At 40.7% G+C, this 21,944-nt stretch overlaps 1 protein-coding gene and 1 non-coding gene across 2 annotated transcripts; one reads left to right on the top strand and one right to left on the bottom strand.

Moving 5' to 3' along the window:
• Positions 1 to 200: 200 nt before the first annotated feature.
• prkcdb (protein kinase C, delta b) lies at positions 201 to 19,400 on the top strand. The gene is made up of 17 exons (XM_085353868.1): positions 201 to 260; positions 9,143 to 9,273; positions 9,463 to 9,738; positions 13,518 to 13,686; positions 14,429 to 14,460; positions 14,626 to 14,711; positions 15,109 to 15,238; positions 15,367 to 15,467; positions 15,567 to 15,651; positions 16,176 to 16,297; positions 17,080 to 17,253; positions 17,831 to 17,922; positions 18,054 to 18,116; positions 18,279 to 18,417; positions 18,632 to 18,820; positions 18,915 to 19,043; positions 19,202 to 19,400. Exons 2-17 carry the CDS (start codon positions 9,165 to 9,167, stop codon positions 19,358 to 19,360), a joined length of 2,055 nt encoding a protein of 684 aa, XP_085209994.1. The 5' UTR covers positions 201 to 260; positions 9,143 to 9,164; the 3' UTR covers positions 19,361 to 19,400.
• On the bottom strand, positions 11,978 to 12,049 carry trnae-cuc (transfer RNA glutamic acid (anticodon CUC)). Its single transcript has one exon. It is a non-coding gene; the product is annotated as a tRNA-Glu (tRNA).
• Positions 19,401 to 21,944: the final 2,544 nt, after the last annotated feature.

Here is a 21,944-nt window from a genome sequence, read left to right as displayed (position 1 = left end):
AACACGCCTAAATGGGTTTGTGGCAATCACAGAGTCGCTCGTGCTCGTGTCTCCGGGAATGCACCTGTTTGACGTCACGCAGTCGCCGCGCGCACCGCTAGGAGCCGCGACACACAAAAGCTGGCAGACAAACAGAGAGGGAGAGCCTCGAGTAACAGCAGCGGACTTGAACACTTCCTTAAAACCACTCAACCGTTTAAAGTCGAAGCTCCGGGAAAAGAAAAAAACTTAAAAAAGAAACTTAGAGTCAGGCTAACGAGGTAAGTCGCATTTTTTTTTTATAAAGCAACAAAAACTTAATTGCGTTAAAAAGAAGAAGAAGCTTGAGCTCGGTATTTGACAACACCGAGACAACAGTCCTTCCTCGCTTGCAGTGTAGTGGGAGTCAGGAGTCCCCAGCGTTTGCCTTGGCACGACTCTGGCTGGTGTTTAGTCTCACTTGGTGACTACAAACCTCGATTGTTTAGCCGTAAACTGATGGTTAGGGCTGTGTGGTTTCTAGAAAGAGGAATGCTGCTGTCGCAGAAAGCCTCTCTGTGTGTTTTATCGTGTTTTTGTCACTTAGACCGGGAAACTTTAAGCCATGTATCGTTGCTGCAGGTTCGCGTACTGTGGCAAGAGCTTGAATCAGTGAGCTAGGTAATAACCGGGGAAACAAGCTTATAGGTCCTGCGAGTAACTACTACAATTTGGCACAAAAGTTAACCCGTATAATAGTGAAAATCAGGGACAGGGCGTTTTCTCGTTATATCAAATCCACCTGCCGCAGAAGCTAAAGGGACGGTTTAAATGGGGTACACGCGTGATCTTTAGTATAGGCCTAATTCGTGTGTGTAAAAGTGTCATAAACGCCATATTTTCATAGTTATTGTTACCACTGTTTATATGCAAGTGCTGTTAATTATTATTTTAAACGTCATAAAACTGAGTTCTGCAGCTATCATAGTGACATAAGCGGTACAGTACTGGGTGAGTGTTTAGTAGATTTCCATTAAATCGCAGGTTTTTGGTGTGGCTGGACAGAGTGCTGACAGTCTCACCGTCACTACAAACAGCAGCCGTCTGCCGAAGCGGTTTCACTTGTACCGAAGCCGGTGTTGTGCCAAAAAGTGATTGTCTGCCAAAAACTGATTTCCGGTATTTGCCAAAAACTGATTGCTCGTATTTAAACTGCTATAAGTAACTTGTTGGGCTATACTATGTGAAACATATGCCAAATGCATCCCTTATGGATGACATAAAGTCATCTTGAGCCACAAACAACATTCGTGTAACAAGGTAGAAGCCACAATCAGTTTTTGGCAGTGACTTTTATATAATCTTTATTTTTGCAGTTAAAAACAATCTCATTAACATTAAAATGTATTTTGTAAGAGTAAGTTGGCCAAGAGCACAGCAGAAATGTCAGCAAATATTACAATAGTTCTGTAAAAATATTTTAAGTGGGGATAAAGGACCGGATTGGTTATAATGTAAGTACAATAACACAGAGTTGTGAAGATACTTGAAAAACGGATAATTTTTAAATTCTCTATATAACCCCTTTGTAAACCCTGTTCACCGAAGTCTATTTACGAACATACGTAAAGATATTACACATTAAAAAATACACAGAAAGACTGGAAATCAGTTTTTGGCAGACAATCACTTTTTGGCACAACACCGGATTGTATTGTTCAGCTGAGGCTAAAGTCCACCAGCTCGAAATATCAAAGGTCCTCCCTCACGTTAGGCGGCTGTCATTGCTGTTAGTCATCCTGCGGTAATGTAACTTCTTTCTTGTTGCCAGAATCACATGTGGCTTTGACATGACAGCACAACCCAGAGTACATATGATGGCTCACTTTGGTTTGTGGGGATGTGTCTGTGTGAGGATTACCCTTCGTTCCTGCGGCTGTAAAAACTCGGCCTTCTCAGTAGGAAATGGTTAACACAACTTCTTATCTGACCGGCAACACTAAACCCATTATCCCATGTTGAAATATTCCATCCATTGCTTGCAAAAGTCTTGTGTCACTCACTGCAAAACAAGCCTCTTGTGTTGCGGAGGCTGCAGGTAACATTATCTGACTGCATCTGCCTGCAGTTACTGGTTTGTCAATATTGGCTTGTGGCATCATGAGCTGCTTGGAGGATGCGGTTGGGACATCTGCTCAGTGAGGAACAGCACTGATCCCGCCAATTGCACGAAACTCACAAACATTACAGATTCACGTAAGCCTTACAATGTGCAGGGCGTATTCATTGTGTATGAATAACTAAAACATTGTTTAAAGACAGTACCTAAGAGCTGGTTACATTTAAACAGCTTAAACCTTTTAATTACCAACCCAGCTATGTTTGAGAATTAACTAGAGAAATACTAAAGACAAATCATTATTCTTTATTTCTCCAATTTAAATAATATGGCACACTTGGAAAGTGTGTTCTGATTAGTGTGTCCCATCACACTCACATATGATGTGGACCTTTGTAATAGGACACATGCAGTTTTTTTCCCCCCCACACAAGTAAACAATGAAAGAGCAAGAATCGCGGGCATTGGGCTCAAATTTTGCTAATTCATCTGTGGGTGATGATAGTTTGGCTCATTACTTGCCCTTGGCCTTGTCCCTCTTGTCTCTCACACACACATCACAATCCTGCTTGGCTCCCCTTGCTCTGATGCTATTTTGCTCAACTTAACTAAGGTTTTGTAAACTGTGAGAGGGGCAGAAATGGACACCGCTTTTAATGCATGTGGAGAGAGGACTCTCGCACACGTATGCAGACAAGGGCAGGATTCTGTCCTCGCTGTGGTAGCAGGTTTGAAACTGTGCCAAAGAGCTCAGTGTTCCTCTTAAATAACAAAAAGCCCCCCTCCCATTTAACAGTTGCACTAAAATTTCAAGTTCAAGTGTACTGTTCCTCAAGCATTTAATACCAGCTTGTACTGGTTTGATTGACGCAGTTCCCAGATCCAGAATGATCAGAGGCATGGGTGCTTCACTGAAGCGATTTGTGTCTCTGACCTTGCAGCGGTAACATCAGTTCATCTCTCCAAATCTTTCTCACTTTTCTCCCCTGTCCTAATTTAACCATATTGGTGGTGCATGTGTGTCTTATGAGTTCGTGATAGAGGGGAAAGTCGGGCAGAATTTAACATCGCAGTATAACTTCTCTGTTAGTATTACCTGTGTGTGTGTGAGAGAGAGACAGTGTTTGGGAAAGGGGTGTTAGCTATTAACCCAGGTTAGTGAAAGAAAGGAAGGCTTTGATTTTTCTTCAAGCCACACTCTGCTGAAATTCATTAAAGGCCCCTTTGTTCAAGGTTATTAGTATGTGCTTATGCGAGCACACTTGTGTGCTTTCCAGAAGGTAATGCGGTAATAATGCACACCACCGTGCCTCAATGAAAGACTTGCGGATTTAAGTGAGGTATGTGGAATTGATGAAGTTTTCTGTCAAAACTGAGGTTGAGAAAGGAAATCAAGCAATTGATTAGGTTCAGAGGTTTACCTATGTCATGTAATGTTATTACCTCCACCAAGGAAGGTCTTGGTTTTGGTTCTGCCTGTCCCTTTATATTTGTATCAACCACTCACCTTTCCTCAGCTGCAGATTTTGAAACTTTGCGCTACTAGTCCTGCCTAGTTTTTTGGCATACCGTTGTTTTGATGTACCGTGGCATTCATTTGTAACTAGTTGCTAAATTTGTACGTGGACAGTAAGCTGTCAATACTGCCATCATAATGAATGACCAAAAGTCAGCAATCCCTGTCTGACTCTCCTGAAAGTTTACTCAGTTTATCCACAGAAAATGCTGCATGGTTTTCTTTGTGCATGCAGGATGCAGAGCTGGATCTACAATTTGACTTTAAACGTCTGACGGGTTGTAATTTAAACAGAAAATAGGAATTAGTTTTTGCTGAGCAGTTCAAAGTTTCCTGCTCTTAAATCAAATGTGGTGTAGGAGCTAGGAACAGCACTTTTCCATGATCACAGTTTGACTTCCAGTGTGGAGAGGGTTTTTTCTCTTTCTCTTTCAGCCAGCATTAAGTGCCATTTTGTGATTAATAATGGATGTTTACATACACAGCCACACACATATGCACACACCAGGTTATTTGCTCTAGGACTGACTCTGACTATGAAGTTAGCGGCTCATAATAATTTGTGTTTGTTCAGCTCTCACTGGCTCGACCAACTCCATTAGCAAGACTGTTCTGGGTCTGTCCGTAGTCTTATTCATACATGATCTCTGGAAAATGTTAGGAATCGGGTCACGCATTGAGTGTAAATGATAATGAATAAACACAACAGGAGATCGTTCACATCAGCCACATTCTCACGACTGGACATATGCCATTTGGTTTAGGATATTTAATGTCTCGCCTGGCTGCTTAGGACATTAGTGTTCAACCATACAGCTTTGCTGGGTAATGCCTAGAGAAGTTCAGGTCTGCAGTGCATGTGTGCAGATTGCATTCCCATTCAGTCTTGCATCCCCCTCTCTTTTCTCTTTCAGTGCATGTTGTGCATTGAAGTAATAAGGACACAAGAACCAAAGTTTCTCACAGGGCAGATTTTCTTCCATTTCATTTTTTTTTTTTTAACGCTGTGGTCAATTTCCCAATAATTCTAACTGAATATGTTGCATGCAGTATGGGAACATGCCAAATCTACTTCATGTAAGCATCATCTGCCCTGAAATAGAACCAGCAACTAAACCTGATGTCCTCTCACTGTGGTTTTAGTGATATTACCTGTCAGCTGTTTGAGTTATCTTCATTAATGTTGGGATTCTTTTGAGATGCACTGGCTGACTGATCATTTCCATTTCTGTTGCCTGCATCCACACTCTTCACTGGTTTGTATATAGAATCCTGTTAGACTAGTTTTCATTACTCTGGGTCATCTTTTGGCACAAAGGCAGACAAAGTGTCTGCGAGAAACAGCCACATTTTAGTTTAGTTTTTATTTTTAAGTAAGCAAACGCATGACGTATGAAACTCAAAGGCATACTGAATATACTGCAGATGCATTTTCAGCATTTCTTACACATCAATCTTGTATCTCAGCTGTCAGTGGTTGTTAATGATGACTCAACTCTAAATTAGTCTCAGTAAACAGTGACAGTGAGCAGGCCTGCACAGTGCAGAACCATGAAACCAAAGCAGCACGAAGGAAACTGAAGAATGAAATAATTTTCGGTCAAAGGTCAAGGTCAAGGTCACGGGTTATCTCCCATCCTTCCCAGTCTCGTTAACATGATGTAAATCTGGAATGTATTGAGGAAGTTTCTTAACATATGCCTAAAATCTCGTTGTTTTCCGTGATGAACTGATTAGAACCTGGAGGTCAGAGGTCATTGTCATCGTGATCTCACAGGAGATGTGGTCTTCTTCTTTTTTCTTTTTCTTTTCTGAGCTCAAACTCAAGAAATCATGATCGAAATATTGCGCTGTACATAGGATACTGTGCTGCTGGGTTAAAATGTTATTCTTCAGTTCACTTCTTCTCCTTTAACTGTTGTCTACTCCCACGTCTAAGATATGTCCTCACAGATTTGTTTTCTTGGCTGAGCATAAAAGCACTTAAAACAAATTGTTCCAGATCCCTGTTTTCTGTATAAGTCTGTGCAGATGTAGATGTCAGCTGCAAATTGACTTGTTGGCAGCGTCGTACAACCAAGAGCCAGTAATTCTAGTTCTCCACCTGTGCTTTTCCGCCTGTGACATGTTCAAACATCTTCTGTGGAAATAAAAAAAGCCCTCAGTATGTAAGCAGAGAATACTGGTGTATTTAAATCTGCGCAGATCTTTTGTTTTGTGGACATTGTGATGTGTCAGTGGCGATAAGGTGATGTAATGTCAGCATTAACAATGGTTACATTCCATTTAAGTGATGTACTTCAGGGTCTTTACCGTAGCCATGCCGGCTTACAGGGTTATTTTTGGATCGCTTCAGCTGAGTCATGTTTATTTATGTTAGTTACACCTGCCCATTTTTCACCCATTTGAAATTCAAAAGTACCGTAAGTGTGGAAAGTCTTCTAAAGTAAAACATAAAAACTTACACAGCTGTTTTGGGATCATCCCATTCCCATACTGTATATATGTATATATAAAATATGGGCATAAAGTGCACTCAAAGTATCTCGAGAGTTCCAATTTTCTAGCATTTGCACAGAGACTTTAAAATTAAACTGTGTCTGTGGCAACAATTAAAATGGTCTTTAAATTAACATCTCAAGAGAATTTTTATCGACTACCAAATGAAGTGCCTTTGGCTTCTTGCAGTCAGTGATTGTCTGAAGTCTACAACCTTTAGATATCAACAGACCCTTATTGATGCTAGAGGCTCTAATTGCCTTTTATTCGTCCAGCATGCTCATGCTTTGTCCGAGGGGATGGAGCCAACTGGGCTAAGATCAGGTCACTAACTTGACTAAATTAAACTCTCTTCCCATTTAAAAAATTAGTTGGCTGGCTTTTCGAGCCTGCTAAAATATTCTAATATTGAGAGACAGTTTATATTAGTCTACAAGTTCTAAACTGCTAACCTTATGTGGACAACATCACATGCTGTTTGTTTTTTGTTTGTTTGTTTTTTTAAACAAACAAATCTTCCTTGTAATTATGTAGCAAGAGGGAACAAGGATTTAAAGCAATGCCAGTAATATCTTGAACCATATTTCTGATTCTTGTATGTTGTCCAACTTTTGTTTATTTCTCAAATTACCCGTCTTTGTTCCGACCTGCACAATTAAAGGTTACTCCCCAGCCTGCTAGACCGGCTTGATCATTTCTTCGCCATCTCCACAAATTCACTTCATACCAAGCCTTTGACTTGTCCGTGGTGCATCGCTGAGCATGAACTAAATGATGGCCTAGCTTTTGTAGGCAGTCACGCACGTCCCTCTCCAGGACTATGTCACGTTAACTCAGTGCACAAAAATAGAATATTTGTTTTATGTCATTTCAAGTAAGGGCTATTGTGCCACTGGTTTTCTTGTACTGCTTAATACCGAAATGTGTGTTTTTTGCTGTTGTGCGTATTACAGGGTTTGCTGTTTCTGTATTTGTTCCTATTAAACACTGACTTTGACATGAATCACCGTGTGTGATTATTGGAAGAGAAATCCTTCCCAATTCCCAAGCCAAGTGGCAGCTAAAGCCCTAGTTACCAGCATCTTTTTGTTCTCTTGTTTTCCTCATACTGGTGATCCTTCTAATTAGTTCTGAAGAGCATTTTGAAGTTAAGAGAGACAGTACAGGTATGCAGCCCAGCCTTACATCTTCTGGCTCTCCAAAAGTACTAAAGACTTATTTAAGAGTAACTTTGTATCTCTTCAAAGACGCACACTGACAGATGTATGTACAGTATCTGTTTCACTGGAGTTTGATTCTATTGTATGAGTCAGTCTAGTGAGGGCGACTCTGGTTTCCCCCTCATGTCCAGTGGCATGTCTGTCAGTGTGTTGTCTGTTTTGTTTTCTTTCTTCCTCTTTCTCTCTCTTGCTCTTTTCCCCTACCCACCCCTTCCCCAGTTGCATATGCTCACTTTTTCCACTTTCTCTGGGGAAACAAGGCCTTCTTTTGCACATAATGTCTGTGCATGTGTACATTGGAAAAAGTGTGTGTAAAGTCCTGATAAAACTGGAAAAGTATATATTCCCAGTAAGTGTTTATGTGTTTTTCTTCCTATTCCTGTATGCCTGCCTGTGTGAGTACATGTATAGGAACTTTCAAATGCTCTCCTCTTGTTTAAGAGCAGTCTTGACCGCAGTCAGAAACAGTCATTTGTTTAGCAATCTTCAGTTCATCGTCTGCCCGATGGTATTATTTCATAACTATATAAACATTTAAGGTGCCCGAGGCTGTGAAAGGGGCATATATGTGCTGGTTACTGAATAATTTCTGTCTGTTAAAGAAGTTGGCAATGAAAGAGCACATTGGAGACGATTTCTGAGACATCACAGTTAGTTATTCATTTCCTCACCCAGACTGTTTGTTTTGGATTTCAAGCCTTGACCTCCAAATCACAAGGCCTGTCTGTGTAGGACATCACTGCCTCCCAGACACTACACATCCCTTTATTATAGTTAAAAAAAACTCTCCTGCTTTCTCTCTCTGAAATTCTGAGTGTCACCCCAGCGAGCACAAGATGTGATCTTACTTCCAGCCTGAGCTCAAAATAGCATCTAGTCTACCTTTTAGCAGGCTGAGCAGCATGCTTATACATACATTAAAAACACATACCAGGTTCTTCAATTGGCACCTCAGAGCATGTTTCATTCAGCAAAGTGAAAGGAACGTGAACACGAACAAACCTTGTCTTCTTATGAGTGACCGATAATGTAGACGCACAAAGGCGGCATGTCATTTCTGTGAATCTCATGTACAGAAAATGAAGTGAGGAATTACTCTTCCACTATGACACAACATCCGAAGAATGGTTTAGCACAAGAAATGGAGTTTTAATAAGTAGATGACTTGTCTTGTTACAACAACAGTTTTAGGAACTTAGGAAATGTAAAATTTAGATGGAAGCATTCATTTTATTAGACTACACTAGATAGAAGTATTAGACAGAAGAGATGAGATTACTGAAAAAGGAGACATGCATTTGTTTGAACATTTTGCTATGCCACTCACCTACAGGCCCCAGAATTTCAGCCAGTAGCGCTAACATGCTGGATAAACACAAGCCCCCCCAATAAAACATTAAAAGCGCTCCAGATTTGTCCGCTCACAAATAGCAGGGCTGTTGTTGGTGTTGACAGTTATGGAGCCTTTTAAAGAATGGTCAGAGCAACAGATGGTAACATCTGCTGAAAAGAATTCACAAAAGGGTTGAAATTATATATTTGTTTTGAAAAATGTTCTCTCGCTGTCTGCCTCTCTAGAGTACAGTTTAGGATTGACATTCTGTTCCTTCTTCCCTCGTTACTGGCAGGTAGTTTCCAAACTTATGTGTGAAGTAGAAAACCACTACTTCCTCTGCAGGATGCTGCTAGCCGCTGTTACCCTCTTCCTTCTTGTTTTACGCACAGAACTTGAGCAATGTGTGAGTGTGTGTGAGAGCAAGAGACAAAGATCTCTCTCTAGAAAGTCTAGACAGAGTGGCTTAAATCACAGTCTTTTTTTTTCGCCCCCAGGAGCCTTTGGTGAGTGGTCACCATGCCACCCTTCCTGCGTATCACCCTCAGTAATTACGATGTGGGCGCGCTGTCTCCTCTTTCTGATGCTCCCATCTGTGCCATCAGGATAAAAGAGTCTATCGACACAGGTATGTACAGTTGTGCTTGTGCAAGAAGTGCAACAGTTGACAAAGAGACCTTACAACATCAGTTTGACTGTCACTATCTACTGCCCTCAAAAGTCCACAAGGAAACTGATTCTCAACAAACATCTTTGAGCTATAACCACTCCTTAATGCAGCGATGATGATGATGATGATGTCATTGTTCTTTTACAGAGAGAGGGAAGACCCTGGTTCAGAGGAAGCCCACCATGTACCCCCCCTGGAAGTCCAATTTTGATGCTCATATCAAGGAGGGGCGTGTCCTAGAAGTTGTTCTTATGCAGAGTAATGAGGAGCCATTGGCCAAGGCCACAATGGGCGTGTCTGTGCTGGCAGAGCGCTGCAAATCCAAGTCTAGAGGCAGCGGACGTGCTGAGTTCTGGGTGGACCTGCAGCCTTCTGGGAAGATTCAGATGGCTGTGCAGGTTTTTTTGGAGGATGGTGATGCAGGTAATGTGATTCAAGTTTAGTTTACAATCACTAGTTTTCTATTCTTCTTGGGGGAGAGAAAACATGCAAGGTCTTTTGATCATTATCAGTGGATTTGTGGAAACATAAACATGTGACCAAACAGGTGTCACCTTCAGATTCAGATAGTGATATTGGTGCATGGAAACATGTGACATCGCCTTTACGCCAGTTGAGTCCAGCCCATTTCAGGCATGATTATAAAGCACATAGAGTTCTACATGCTGTTGTCTAATGTGAAATGGCTGGAAATGGATCCAACTTGATCAAAGTGTCTGTTACTTGAAGTAGGTTTACATTTAAAAAATATATATTACAGGTTGTAGAAAACGGTTTTTAATTCAAAATATTTTTATTGAGTATTTCTGGATATAGTTTACAAAGGAAAAAAAGAAGACGGAAAACACAAACTGTTTAAAATGAATGAATACAAAACAGAACTTCTCATGTTGGAACATTGTTTTCCTCTCCTATTATTTACCAAACAAGCAGAAACCCAGAAGAAAAACAAAAAGAGAGAAAACAAAAACAAGAAAATCCCCCAACAAAATAAAAGCCACAACCCGGGAGGGATTATGATATTAACTAACCCTTTCCATAAGAACCACACAGAAGTTAGCTACGATATCGCTGAGCTTCACGTTCCCGTTAACACAGACAAACATCAGATCAGATCAGCAAATCCGTTACTCAGCTGGAACATCCTTAAGTTGAAGTTTAGAGAAGTTTTCCAGAAAGACACCCCAAATTTTATCATATGTGCCCTTTTGGTTCTGGATGGAGCAGTGGACCTTTTCCAGACTGAGACATGACATGAGATCAGCAAGCCACTGAACATGGGAGGGCGGGGCAGCAGCCTTCCACCTCATCAAAATGGCACTCCTAGCCAGGAGGGAACCAAAAGACAGCACCCTACGCTTTGCTCTGGGAATATACTTATCATCCTCTCCCGCTGTACCAAAGAGAGCAAGTAGGGGGTTGAGAGCTAGTTTCAGGCCGGTAGCCTTGTTCAAAGTGCAGGAAACCTCCTCCCAAAGATTTTGCTAGGCCAGGGCAGGTCCAAAACATGTGGAATTGTAACAGGGAACGACGGGTGCAGAGTGATGTAGAGTTTACCAGAGAAAGGACTGAGTCCCAGACGTCATGTGACATAGATATGTTTAACTGCTTCTCCCATGTGGACTTGAGGCCCACAACGGGAGCTGGTGTTACACTGCACAGTTTATTATAAAGACATTACAGCTTTGCCTGATAGTTGCAAATTAAGGAGCTTGTCCAGTAAGTTAGCAGCTGAAGCTTCTGGAAAATTGAAGAGGTGGGATTGCAAAAAATGTCTCAGTTGTAAGTATCTAAAAAAAGTGCGTTTTGGGAAGACTGTATTTTTTTGACAGCTGGTCAAATGATGCTAGTTTATTGTGTATAAAGAGATCTTTAAAGCAAATAATACCTGCTCTAAACCAAACCTGGAACAAGTTGTCCAAAGTTGGGGGGAAGAATAGGTGGTTTGAAAGGATGGGGCTTTGAAGTGAAAAATTATTATTAATATTAATATTATTATTGCCGAATTATCTGATTAGATCCAAAGTTGTCAATGAATAAAGGAAGAGAAGAACCCAGGAAGGAGGCAAGACAAATACCATGAGTTGAGTTTGATTCCAGTGCCAGCCAGCTGGTGGGGCCCACACCCTCCCCAGACTGTAACCAGTAGGTCAGAGATCGAATATTGGCAGCCCAATAGTAAAAGCGGAAGTTGGGGAGTGCCACCTTCAATCTTAGGTTTCTGTAAATGCACCTTAGCTACTCGACGTCATTTACCCTTCCAAATATAAGAGGAGATTATAGAATCTAGAGTTGTAAGGAAAGACTTGGGGATGAAGACTGGTGAAGATTGAAATAAGTATAAGAATTTAGGAAGGATATTCATTTTAATTGAATTAATTCGTCCGACCAGAGTTGTGTTCAGGGGCGACCACTGTTGAAGGCTTTGTTTGACATTCTTCAATAGCGTAAAAAAGGTGGCTTTGAGAAGTTGTTTATACTTTCTTGTAATTGTAATACCCAGGTAGGCGAACTGCTCTTTGACCACTTTAAAGGGGAAACCCGACAAATCTATTGGAAACGCGTCTTCATTTAATAGATAAAGTTTGCTCTTGGACAGATTTAATTTATAACCTGAGACTTGACTGAAACGCGCGAGTAGTGACAATATATGAAAAGAGTTTTCCCTGACCGGGAATCGAACCCGGGCCGCGGCGGTGAGAGCGCCGAATCCTAACCACTAGACCACCAGGGAGATGTGCGCTCAGTGAAAGTTGAGATCTTTTCCGGCAACAGTCACCCACGTCCCTCACCACCATTTTCCCATCTGTCTACTCTGTTCGCTATACATCACCCTCTACTGGTAGAAAGGCTTCATTTTTCCTTATTTTTCTACAACCAGCCACAGATTACATGTGTTTATGAGGTTTGTGGAGCAGCCACGCTTCTAAAGTGCCTTGAAATAATCTGTCTGCCTCAGGCTGTTGATGATTAATCTGCATGCTGGTTTCACACCTCACACTGGTCTGGTCAGCTGACTAGGTGTGCCATGAAACCATTGCAGAATAAAACTAATCCTCTGGTGTCATTACAAATTTAGCCTGTGGCTTGGGCTGCAGTTCAACTATTTCTGACAAGGACTGTAAATGTTTGTTTTTCTTAATACACCGCACTAGTGAGTTTACTAAGAACTGGGGTAAACAAACACCTACACTGTATTAATTGTTTTTGTTGATGTCTGTGGCCTAAATTAAAATGAAAAAACACTGCAGCATTGTCAGTCTGTGAAGCCCATTAAAGTACATTCTTAATAATAATAATAATATTAATAATAGCAGAGCATTAGCTGGCTTCATGCTGCATTTAGGGTACCAAGTTGGTCCGGATGGCAAGGCCAGCCCGCATAGTCACTGTTAACACAACAAACATTTCGTGGTATTTCCAAACTGCGTTCTGTGTAATGAGAGTTTCAGTGTGGGAGTGGCACAGTCTGGGTTTGCTGTTACTGGGTCATGAAAACTCCATACTCTGCATCTTGTCTCCTTCCAACACCCTCTGTAAGTTTCCTGAAAAGCAGCCCGGAGTATTTTTAGGCACGCGTGAACAGTCATCAGCAGTATCTGCCCCCTCTGTCATTCTCTTTTCCTCTCACTCGCTCCCACTTTCTTGGCTCAACTTACCAAAGTGCTGTCCAAACAAACATCTGTCAGTAGACTGGCAGATAAGAAAAAAGTTTGTCCCTCACCTCATCACTCTTCCCACTTTCCCCCCGTCTGTTCTGTTGTCTTTAAGGCGGCTTCTTTTTTTGAATTGTCCCAAAATGCCACCTCCCATCCACCCACATACCCCCCTTGTCTCTTCCATAGTTTCTGTTATGTCTTTGTTTACCACTCTCACGCCTCTTTCGCTGTCTTCTCTGATTGACTTTTGACCCCCACCCATTTGATTTGCATCAGTTAGAGCAGCTAATCCAGGGAGGCATTTTGCAGTGTTTAGCCTCCATTCAGCAGTGGCAGTAGCTCATGTCTCCCCTTTCCTTAGCTCATAAGGTATTCTTAACAAATAGTTTTCTGTTACAGTTGACAGTGATAAAATACACAGCGGCAACATTCAAGGTTTATCAGCCAAACTGTTTGAATTTAGGTAACGTTTGACAGAAATTATGTTTCTAAAATTTAATGGACATGCAATTATTTGATTGTTAACTCTATCTCTCCCCACAGTGGCTGCTAGGCCGACCCTGAAGGCTCCTACTGAAGACGGGTTGATGACCCTGAACAGGAGGAGGGGCGCAGTCAAGCAGCCCAAGATTCTTGTCATCAAGAACCATGAGTTCACGTCCACCTTCTTCCACCAGCCCACCTTCTGCTCTGTCTGTAGAGACTTTCTCTGGTGAGATGCAAAAGTCCCTCTTTGTTAGATGGCAGCTGCCACTATTATTATTAAATCTTAGTTTTTCACTGGTGTATTTTTTTTTTTAAATCTCAGTAGAGTCTCAGAGTGAGGCTATGAATGTTTTTCCTTCCACTTTGTTTGAACGTGACTAATCCAGAGGCAGCTAGTTTGCCTGTCTGTTTGCTTGCTTTTCTGCTTTGCTTTGTGTGTGTGTGCGTGCATGCGTGTTTTATTTCACTGGTACAAGTAGTCCATACTTTCAAATGTCTTTCTTAAAAGATTGGTTATTTTGTTTTGCTTAATGGAGCAGTTTAAGGGAATTAAGGGGGGAAAAACCTGTAAGAGTGCTATTGTGAGAATGAGTCACCTCCTAGGGAAATCCCACAAGGCTGTTATATCAGTGTCAGCAGCACTAATCTGTGAACCAAACTCCTCCTTGTACTCAAACTTCAGTATTATCTATATCTTGTAAAACAGGGAGGAGGAAGTCTGAAGTTTATTGAGTCTGTTGTCTGACGCTGGTATTTTTACACCCATAGTTTCAATCTTATGACCTAAGATGGGAGGAGAATCTAGTTATCTCCACACGATCTAAAGTATATCACTATCATCAGCAGTCCTACAATTAAAATCATCCCGTGTATATTACTCTTTTACAGTATTAGCAGAGAATATTATAATATATTCTCTAAATTGGATATAGCTCAGCCATTTACCTTCTCCCTTTTTCCCCATGCAGGGGGCTCAACAAGCAAGGATACAAATGCAAACGTGAGTGTTTCTTTGACTGTTACCAATTCATGTGCTGTCAGACTTACACATAAACACCTTTCACCTCCAGGAAAAGGGGAACCATCAAAGTTGCAAGTGAATGGACTGCTAATATTTCAGTCTCACAGTTAACACAATATTTATCGATTTATTTATTTCACACAGAATGCAATGCAGCAATCCACAGGAAGTGCAGCGACAAAATCATTGGCAAGTGCACTAGAACAGCGACCAACAGTCGTGAGACTATGGTGAGCGAAGTTGTGTATGGACGAGTACAGTCACTCTGCTGGTTTCTTTTTATCATGGAATTGAGGATGATTTTGTATTTTATCTTGTAGTAATATATCAGTGATACACTATTATGTCAACTAAACAGTCATTTTAACACTGTACTTTTTTTTGTTTGTCTTTACACGACCACATATCTTTGACTCAAATGAATACTGAGCCAAACACATCCACCCAAACCTACAAACATCATCAGTATTGGATTCAGTGTTCAAATCAGTTGAAACGTGTGATTGCTTATTGTCTGTAGAAGTTCTGTGTGACTTTAGCTTAGACAGGCGAAACATATAATCTTGCGTGTTTTAATCGTCAGGTACCAGCATTCTCTGGGTTTAATGCTCTTCTATGTGTCTGTAGTTCCAGAAAGAACGTTTCAATATTGACATGCCACATCGCTTTAAAACTTACAACTACAAGAGCCCCACCTTCTGTGACCACTGTGGAAGTCTACTGTGGGGTCTGTACAAGCAGGGCCTTAAATGTGAAGGTAAGTCTGGTGTGTTGAGTTTCTTTGTTTGTTTTGTTGTTTTTTTTTATTTTCGTTTTTATTAATATATTTTCTCTCTGAATCTTTTCCTTTGCTTGGGCCGTTCCATTGTTGACTCCACTGACCAGACTGTGGCATGAACGTACATAGTGGCTGCACAAGCAAAGTGGGCAATCTTTGTGGAATCAACCAGAAACTACTAGCAGAGGCTTTGTCTCAAGTCTCCCAGGTTTGCACAGTCATTGGGTGAACATTGTATTAAAAAGCTAAGAAAAACTAATTAAAAATATGAAAGAATCTGTTGCCAAACTTCTTTTTTTCTCCATAGAAATCTGTGAAGAAATCTGATGACTCCCCTGCACCAGATATTGGAATCTACCAAGATGTCAGAAATGCAACAGTGGACCCTAGTGGTGAGAAGCTTTCATTGTAGCACTGACTGTAATACAAAGTTTTTCTAAAATGGTGTATCAGCTTTAGGGGACCTATTACTAGACCTGAGTGATGCTTTGTCTGCGGCATGCAGTTTTACCTCCTCTGATTTTAAGGCCAGATGCTGTTTAAGCAAACTTTTGCAAACAGAAAGTTTGAACAGCAGGTGGGAGAAGCTGCTGTGTCTGAGATGGCCATATTAACAATACACCCTCTAAATAACATAATTAAGAAACAAGAGTAAGAAAACACGGTGTAAAGCAAATCTGAAACTGTAGGTTTTGGATCAAAGCAATTGCTTGCAAATATAATAATGTCATTATCTGAATGCTGGGCATATTTAAAAATGCAGTGTTGAAACAGTCATTCCCAACATCATTCTTTCCTTATTAATTATGTCTTTATTATCAACCTTAAAATGACCTTTTTGCTGTTTCAGTTTGCGTGCATGTTTGTTTACAGGTTTGCATACTCATTTACTTAAAGTTTGCAAATTTTACAGCAGGTGGCAATGGGAAGGGCCCTAGCCCTAGCCCCGCCCCAGCCCCAACTACAGTTTCCCAGGCACGCCTCTCCCTCAACCAGCTAATATTCCACAAGGTTCTGGGAAAAGGCAGCTTTGGCAAGGTATGCTCCATGTTGCTGTCTTTAAATCTTTAAGTCTTTATCATGGACTGTAAGGCACCATAATGTTACTCAGACTTGCATGTGAAAAGAATGTTTGCTTAAGAAAATAAACTCAAAGTAGTCCTTCAATTGTCCACATGGGAATTTTTGCTGATGCTAACCATGAACTATTATGTTGGTAATGGGAGTAAAATATTTTGAAAAAACTGTATACAAAGTAAAAATTCACATGTTTTAGAAGACAAAACCATTAAAAGTAACATTACTAAGGAAAAGTGAAGATGTTTAAATTCAGATGAAGGGAACCTCTGAAAGGAAGAAACCTCTGAAGGGAAAAAAATCTCATGTGCTAATTTTTTTTTTTTTGTTAATTTAAGTCTATAACTAAAGCACATTTTGATTTACATGGCAGATGTAGTTTATCCCACTTTTGATCTTTAGTCTCGCTTATAAGATCTGTACAACCCCCCGCTGCTTCTGAAATGACTTCCTTCACTCTGCAATGGGAGCATTTGACTGCTTTCAAGCGCAATAACAAGTTGTTCATCTGTCACCACAGATGCCAGACATCATTTAACACACAGAATGATTTACAAGAAAAGGAGAAGGCAAATTTATTTATATCCAGTCCCAGTGTGGGCATTGTGGGCTCTGCATTGAAGTGAAACATCTACACAGAAATGCAAAAACATAGCTCAGTTTGTTTTGTTATACTCTAGTTATGAAGCAGGTTTGATTAACCTGATGATGTTACTGACAGTAATGTGGTTCTGACACCCCAGGTGTTGCTTGCAGAGCTGAAGGGACAGAGCCTGTACTTTGCTGTGAAGGTCCTGAAGAAGGACGTCGTTCTCATGGATGACGATGTGGAGTGCACCATGGTGGAGAAAAGAGTCCTTTCCCTCGCCTGGAACAACCCTTTTCTCACTCATCTCTATGCCACATTCCAGTCAAAAGTAAGTGCACACATGCTAAACACCTCTGCTAGTAAAGTTCATAGAACATGTTCTCTGATGGGGAGTCTTCCAGGCTGCAGCAATAAGAGTCACAGTTCCAAGCTGTCATTAAAGGCTGCATCCTCAACAATTCAATTCTTTCAGTTTGTTTTAAAATAAACACTGTTTTAACAGCGTTTCAGTTCAAAGGAACACACAGCAGTGGTAAAATATTGAATTTATCTGCACAACAGCTACGGGCATAGAAAACAACACCTGTAATGCCTGTAAGTCATTATCTATATTAAATTTAGTGCCATGCAATAGTAGTAAGTAAGTAATAACTGATGAGAGCCAGTCAGGCAGCGAGCCTTGGCATCGATATAATTATTTTTAAAAGTTACTTTTTCTGCCTTTCAAGACTTAATGACCCTGTGTTAATATAAAACTCTTTTAAGGTTTTTGGAACTTCTTAATTGTCAGATTAGTGTGGACTCTCTGCGTACCGAGAAAATGGATTAGTGTGAGCAACTTACCCCGCTCTCCATATCCCCTTTACGTCTGCTGGTTAACTTACAATAATGTATTATTTGCACAGGAGCACCTCTTCTTTGTAATGGAGTACTTGAATGGAGGTGACTTGATGTTTCACATCCAAGACAAGGGACGATTTGATCTCAACAGAGCTACGTGAGTACATGGGGATAGAGTGTTTTAAAAAAGGAAGAAAAGAAAAAAAGCTACAAGTGTTGTATGAGTTATCATTTTCAGCGTCATTGGGTCTTAAATCGTACTAAAACTGTTATTTCCTCAACTTTTAGATTCTATGCTGCTGAGATTATAGTGGGACTGCAATTCCTCCACTCAAAGGGAATTATCTACAGGTAAAATCCCACAGGCTCTCTGTACTACTTCCTGCATTCTCTGCATTCAGTCTGCTACTGCAGCAGAGTAAACTGAAATTTCGTTTTAGATTACATGGCTTCAAACTGAATTTACTGTGACAGTCCTACATTGTTTAAATATCATCCTATATCTGTTTACAGAGACCTGAAGCTGGACAATGTGATGCTGGACAAGGACGGACACATAAAGATAGCAGACTTTGGCATGTGCAAAGAGAATGTCTTTGGAGATGTCAAAGCGAGCACATTCTGTGGGACACCAGATTATATCGCACCGGAGGTTGGTTTGCCCGGCTAAGGGTTCAATACCTTACTTTTCCATCAAAATCTTTCACCTTTTTATAAAAGCCACAATCTGTATGGCATTCAGGTGGCAACCTGAATCGTTTGTTTGCAGTCTCTTTGTAATACTATGTAACAAGAACAGAACACTCCAGACATCACATTTCCTCATTCTTCTTCTATGCTTCTGATCAATTTGTCTCTTATCTCAGATCCTGTGTGGACAGAAGTACACATTCTCAGTGGACTGGTGGTCTTTTGGTGTCCTGGTGTATGAGATGCTAATTGGTCAGTCGCCTTTCCAAGGTGACGATGAGGACGAGCTCTTTGAATCCATCAGGTCGGACATTCCTCACTACCCTCGGTGGATCTCCAAGGAGTCCAAGAGCCTGCTTGACCTGGTAAAAATATAAATGAATAAATTATTAGGCAAACATGCGTATTGTGGAATTATAGTTACATAATGAGATCTATTGTGTTCTGTTATTATTTCAGTTGTTTGAGCGAGATCCCACTCGCAGATTGGGTGTTGTGGGGGACATCCGAGGACACCCATTCTTCAAAAACATTAACTGGACAGCACTGGAGAGGAGACAAGTGGAGCCTCCTTTCAAGCCTAAAGTGGTATGGGCCTAAAATTTTGGTTTTAATTAACATTAGTTCACAGCTATTAATTAGAGCTGTCATTAAATATAATTGCTTGCCTGTAGGATATCAGATACCTCATCTTATTTTTTCTTTTTTACTTTAACCTGACTAAATGCCTAACCTCCCACCAACAGAAATCCCCCAGTGACCACAGCAACTTTGATCGTGAGTTCCTGAATGAGAAGCCGCGTCTCTCCCATGCTGATAAAAACCTCATTGATTCTATGGACCAGGCAGCTTTCGCTGGCTTTTCCTTCATCAACCCCAAACTGGAACCCATAATAACCAAATAAGAAAGTAAAAATGGCATCCTCAGATGGCTCATCACTTCCAGCAGGCTTCTTACCCAATTCCCTTTGTCTTCGTGTGGTGGAGGGCCTGAGCTTGACAATGAAGTTTTCTTTTGTTTTGTTTTTTCAGTTCCCCAAAAGAGGAAAAGATCAAATAAAACCAAGATGTTGTTGGAAGCTAAGTGTAATAATATCTCAGCTATCAAACTTGTACAGGTGTATAAAATAGTGTCTGGAAATTAAGGGAGTTTCATCAGAAACCAGTGTTACCATTATCAGTCTGGGGACAGGTGTGTATAGTAGAATATATTCAATCTTTGGGCACTTTTCTTTCCCTTTTCCACATGATCACACTTTGAATCTGTAAGTATCATTTAGTGTACTGTATCATAAATTTTTATTCACAGACAGAAATGCAGCATCTTTGTTTAGTCATAGAAATTAATACACCTAGCATTGCTTAGTCAAGCCGTGTTTGTGTTTGTGTGAAAGACAGAGTGTGTGTGGTGCATGCATAAGAGCCTGTGGGTGCGTGCAGGTATTTTTGTATGTAAATGGTGCCTCTGTAGCCAGTAACATTAACTGTTGGTGTACGAATTCTCAGCTGGTCCAGGTAAAGGTGCCGTGAATTTAAGTCTAGCTGAAATAAAGTTGTTTTTTGTTTTGTTTTGTTTTGTTTTTAAATGCTAGAATTGACATTTTCCCTCATAGACTGCACTCTTGTTTAGAAACTAGACATGCATTACCCACAGTGTCACATTCACTTTAAAAAATTGCCCATGATACCCACTTTTCTTGTGTTATTTATCCAACACTGGTGTTAAAATTCATTCTTTACCTCAGACTCAAGCACAGTGCAAACACTTGTTCCACACATAGCATTATGTTTTTCTTTGGGCTTGCAAAAGATTTCATGAAAGACTTGCAGCAGCCGTTTGGCACCATGCCTGTATGTGCTGAAGGATGTGCTTTTAGGGGGGGGGGGTGTCACTGTAAGGACAGATCTTTAATATGTCTTATATTACTTGAATGCAGGAATTTTAACATGGAAATAATATTGCTGTATATGGAAGATTAAAATGTATGTTACTATGAGCTTTCTGTAAGTTATGGGTGGACTTATTTTTTACTCTCATCTTTTACATTTGATTCTGAATAAATATACTGTAAACTCCTGAGAAGTCATGCCCTTTCTTCTGCTTTAAATCAATTTTGCATCCCAGTTATTATTGATACAGGTTAAGAAAACGTTTACTTGGTTCACGTGCACCTCTGTACTACTGGCATTATGTTAGGAAAAGACCTGTGGTAATTTACCGCCACCTAGCGATCAGGTGTTTTTATTGCAGCTTAACGTGCCTTAGAAGGGTGAAAAAAAAAAAGGCGAGGAAACGTTCATGCAGCGCGCTCGCCTTTTTATGACCTGTCCTCGTCCTCTGTCCCCCGCCCCGACGCATTTCGGTGTTTTAAGTCTTAGTGCAGACTGTGGACAAATAGCAAACAAGAGACAGGAAACTGAAAGCTGCACTGGGAGGCAAACGTGTTCAACTTGTTCGGAGATTTGCCTCTCTATGCAAACAGCCTTAAGCCTAATGCAGCGTTAAAGTTGCAGGCCATTTTAAAAAGAAAAAACGACCCAACCCAAATGACAAATTAAAAATAACACGATCAAAAAGATAAATTGAAAAATGCGGCACGGTTAACTAATACTTTCTCATTCAGCAGCAGATTTATTTGGGGAAACCCAAATTCCTTCTCGTCTAGTCGAAAGCTTTTAGTGCAAGGCAGCTCCACACTGGAATAAAAATCACCAGATAAATTTTGGAAATAAATGCGTGCCCCCCTCCCCCAGTCCCTGTCACTTAAATTTATTCACGGCTCTGCGATTGTTTCGACTGTTTGTGCAAGATCCGATCGCCTTTCTGTGGCCAACATTTACTGTATTGTTTCCACCTGAAAAAGAAATAAACGCTTTTAAAAATATTTGTAGGCATCCGTAAGGCTGCCTATTGTGGGGGATTATATGAGGCAGTTGCCTTTATATGTTCCAAGTGAGCGGCAAAATGTGTTTTAGATACCGGGTGAGGCTTGAAGAGCTGAAGACGGGTTTATCGAAACGAGGTGTACACTTGTTTCATAAGGAAAGCGCCTTTCTTGCACAAAATAGGTAGACTTTGTGCGCCGCACTCAGTGTCAGCGCATATTTCCAGCAGTTTCTCCCGCCCTCTCCCCCCCAACAAAAAAAGAACCCCAAAAAAACCCCACAAAAAAAATAAACGGCTTGGCATCCTTGCGCAGCTTGAGTACCCTGACAGCAAAGACGCGTAGAATTGTATCCTTCAGTGTGATTGTCCATTTTAAAAGTACGGGACGTATGTCAGGCATTGTCTGTGAGCTTATTTTATTTACTTAACAGATATTACAGTGAATGGAAATAAATCAACTCGAGGTCATCTTCAATAACACAGCCGATAGCCTACTTTAATACAGAATGAATTGCTTGTCTTTTGTAGCAGAAAAAGAAGCCTATTCCACTTATCGAAATTGTGTCGATTATACGTGCAATTAATTCCGGCTCAGCCATTAA

This window comes from Diplotaxodon limnothrissa, linkage group LG5, assembly GCF_057381915.1.
Source record: "Diplotaxodon limnothrissa isolate DT_005_m linkage group LG5, D_limnothrissa_male_GT1.1, whole genome shotgun sequence".
Taxonomy (NCBI): Eukaryota; Metazoa; Chordata; class Actinopteri; order Cichliformes; family Cichlidae; genus Diplotaxodon; species Diplotaxodon limnothrissa.
Note: the sequence above shows the minus strand (reverse complement) of the source record. Positions and strands in the feature narration are given on the sequence as shown.

What these genes read in the sequence shown, in the direction of transcription:
- prkcdb (XM_085353868.1), top strand. Translation starts at nt 9,165, where the DNA reads ATGCCACCCTTCCTGCGTATCACCCTCAGTAATTACGATGTGGGCGCG. An exon ending in CCAACAGTCGTGAGACTATG is followed by an intron (nt 14,712 to 15,108) that starts GTGAGCGAAGTT and finishes ATGTGTCTGTAG; the next exon opens with TTCCAGAAAGAACGTTTCAA. An exon ending in CTCCTTTCAAGCCTAAAGTG is followed by an intron (nt 19,044 to 19,201) that starts GTATGGGCCTAA and finishes TCCCACCAACAG; the next exon opens with AAATCCCCCAGTGACCACAG.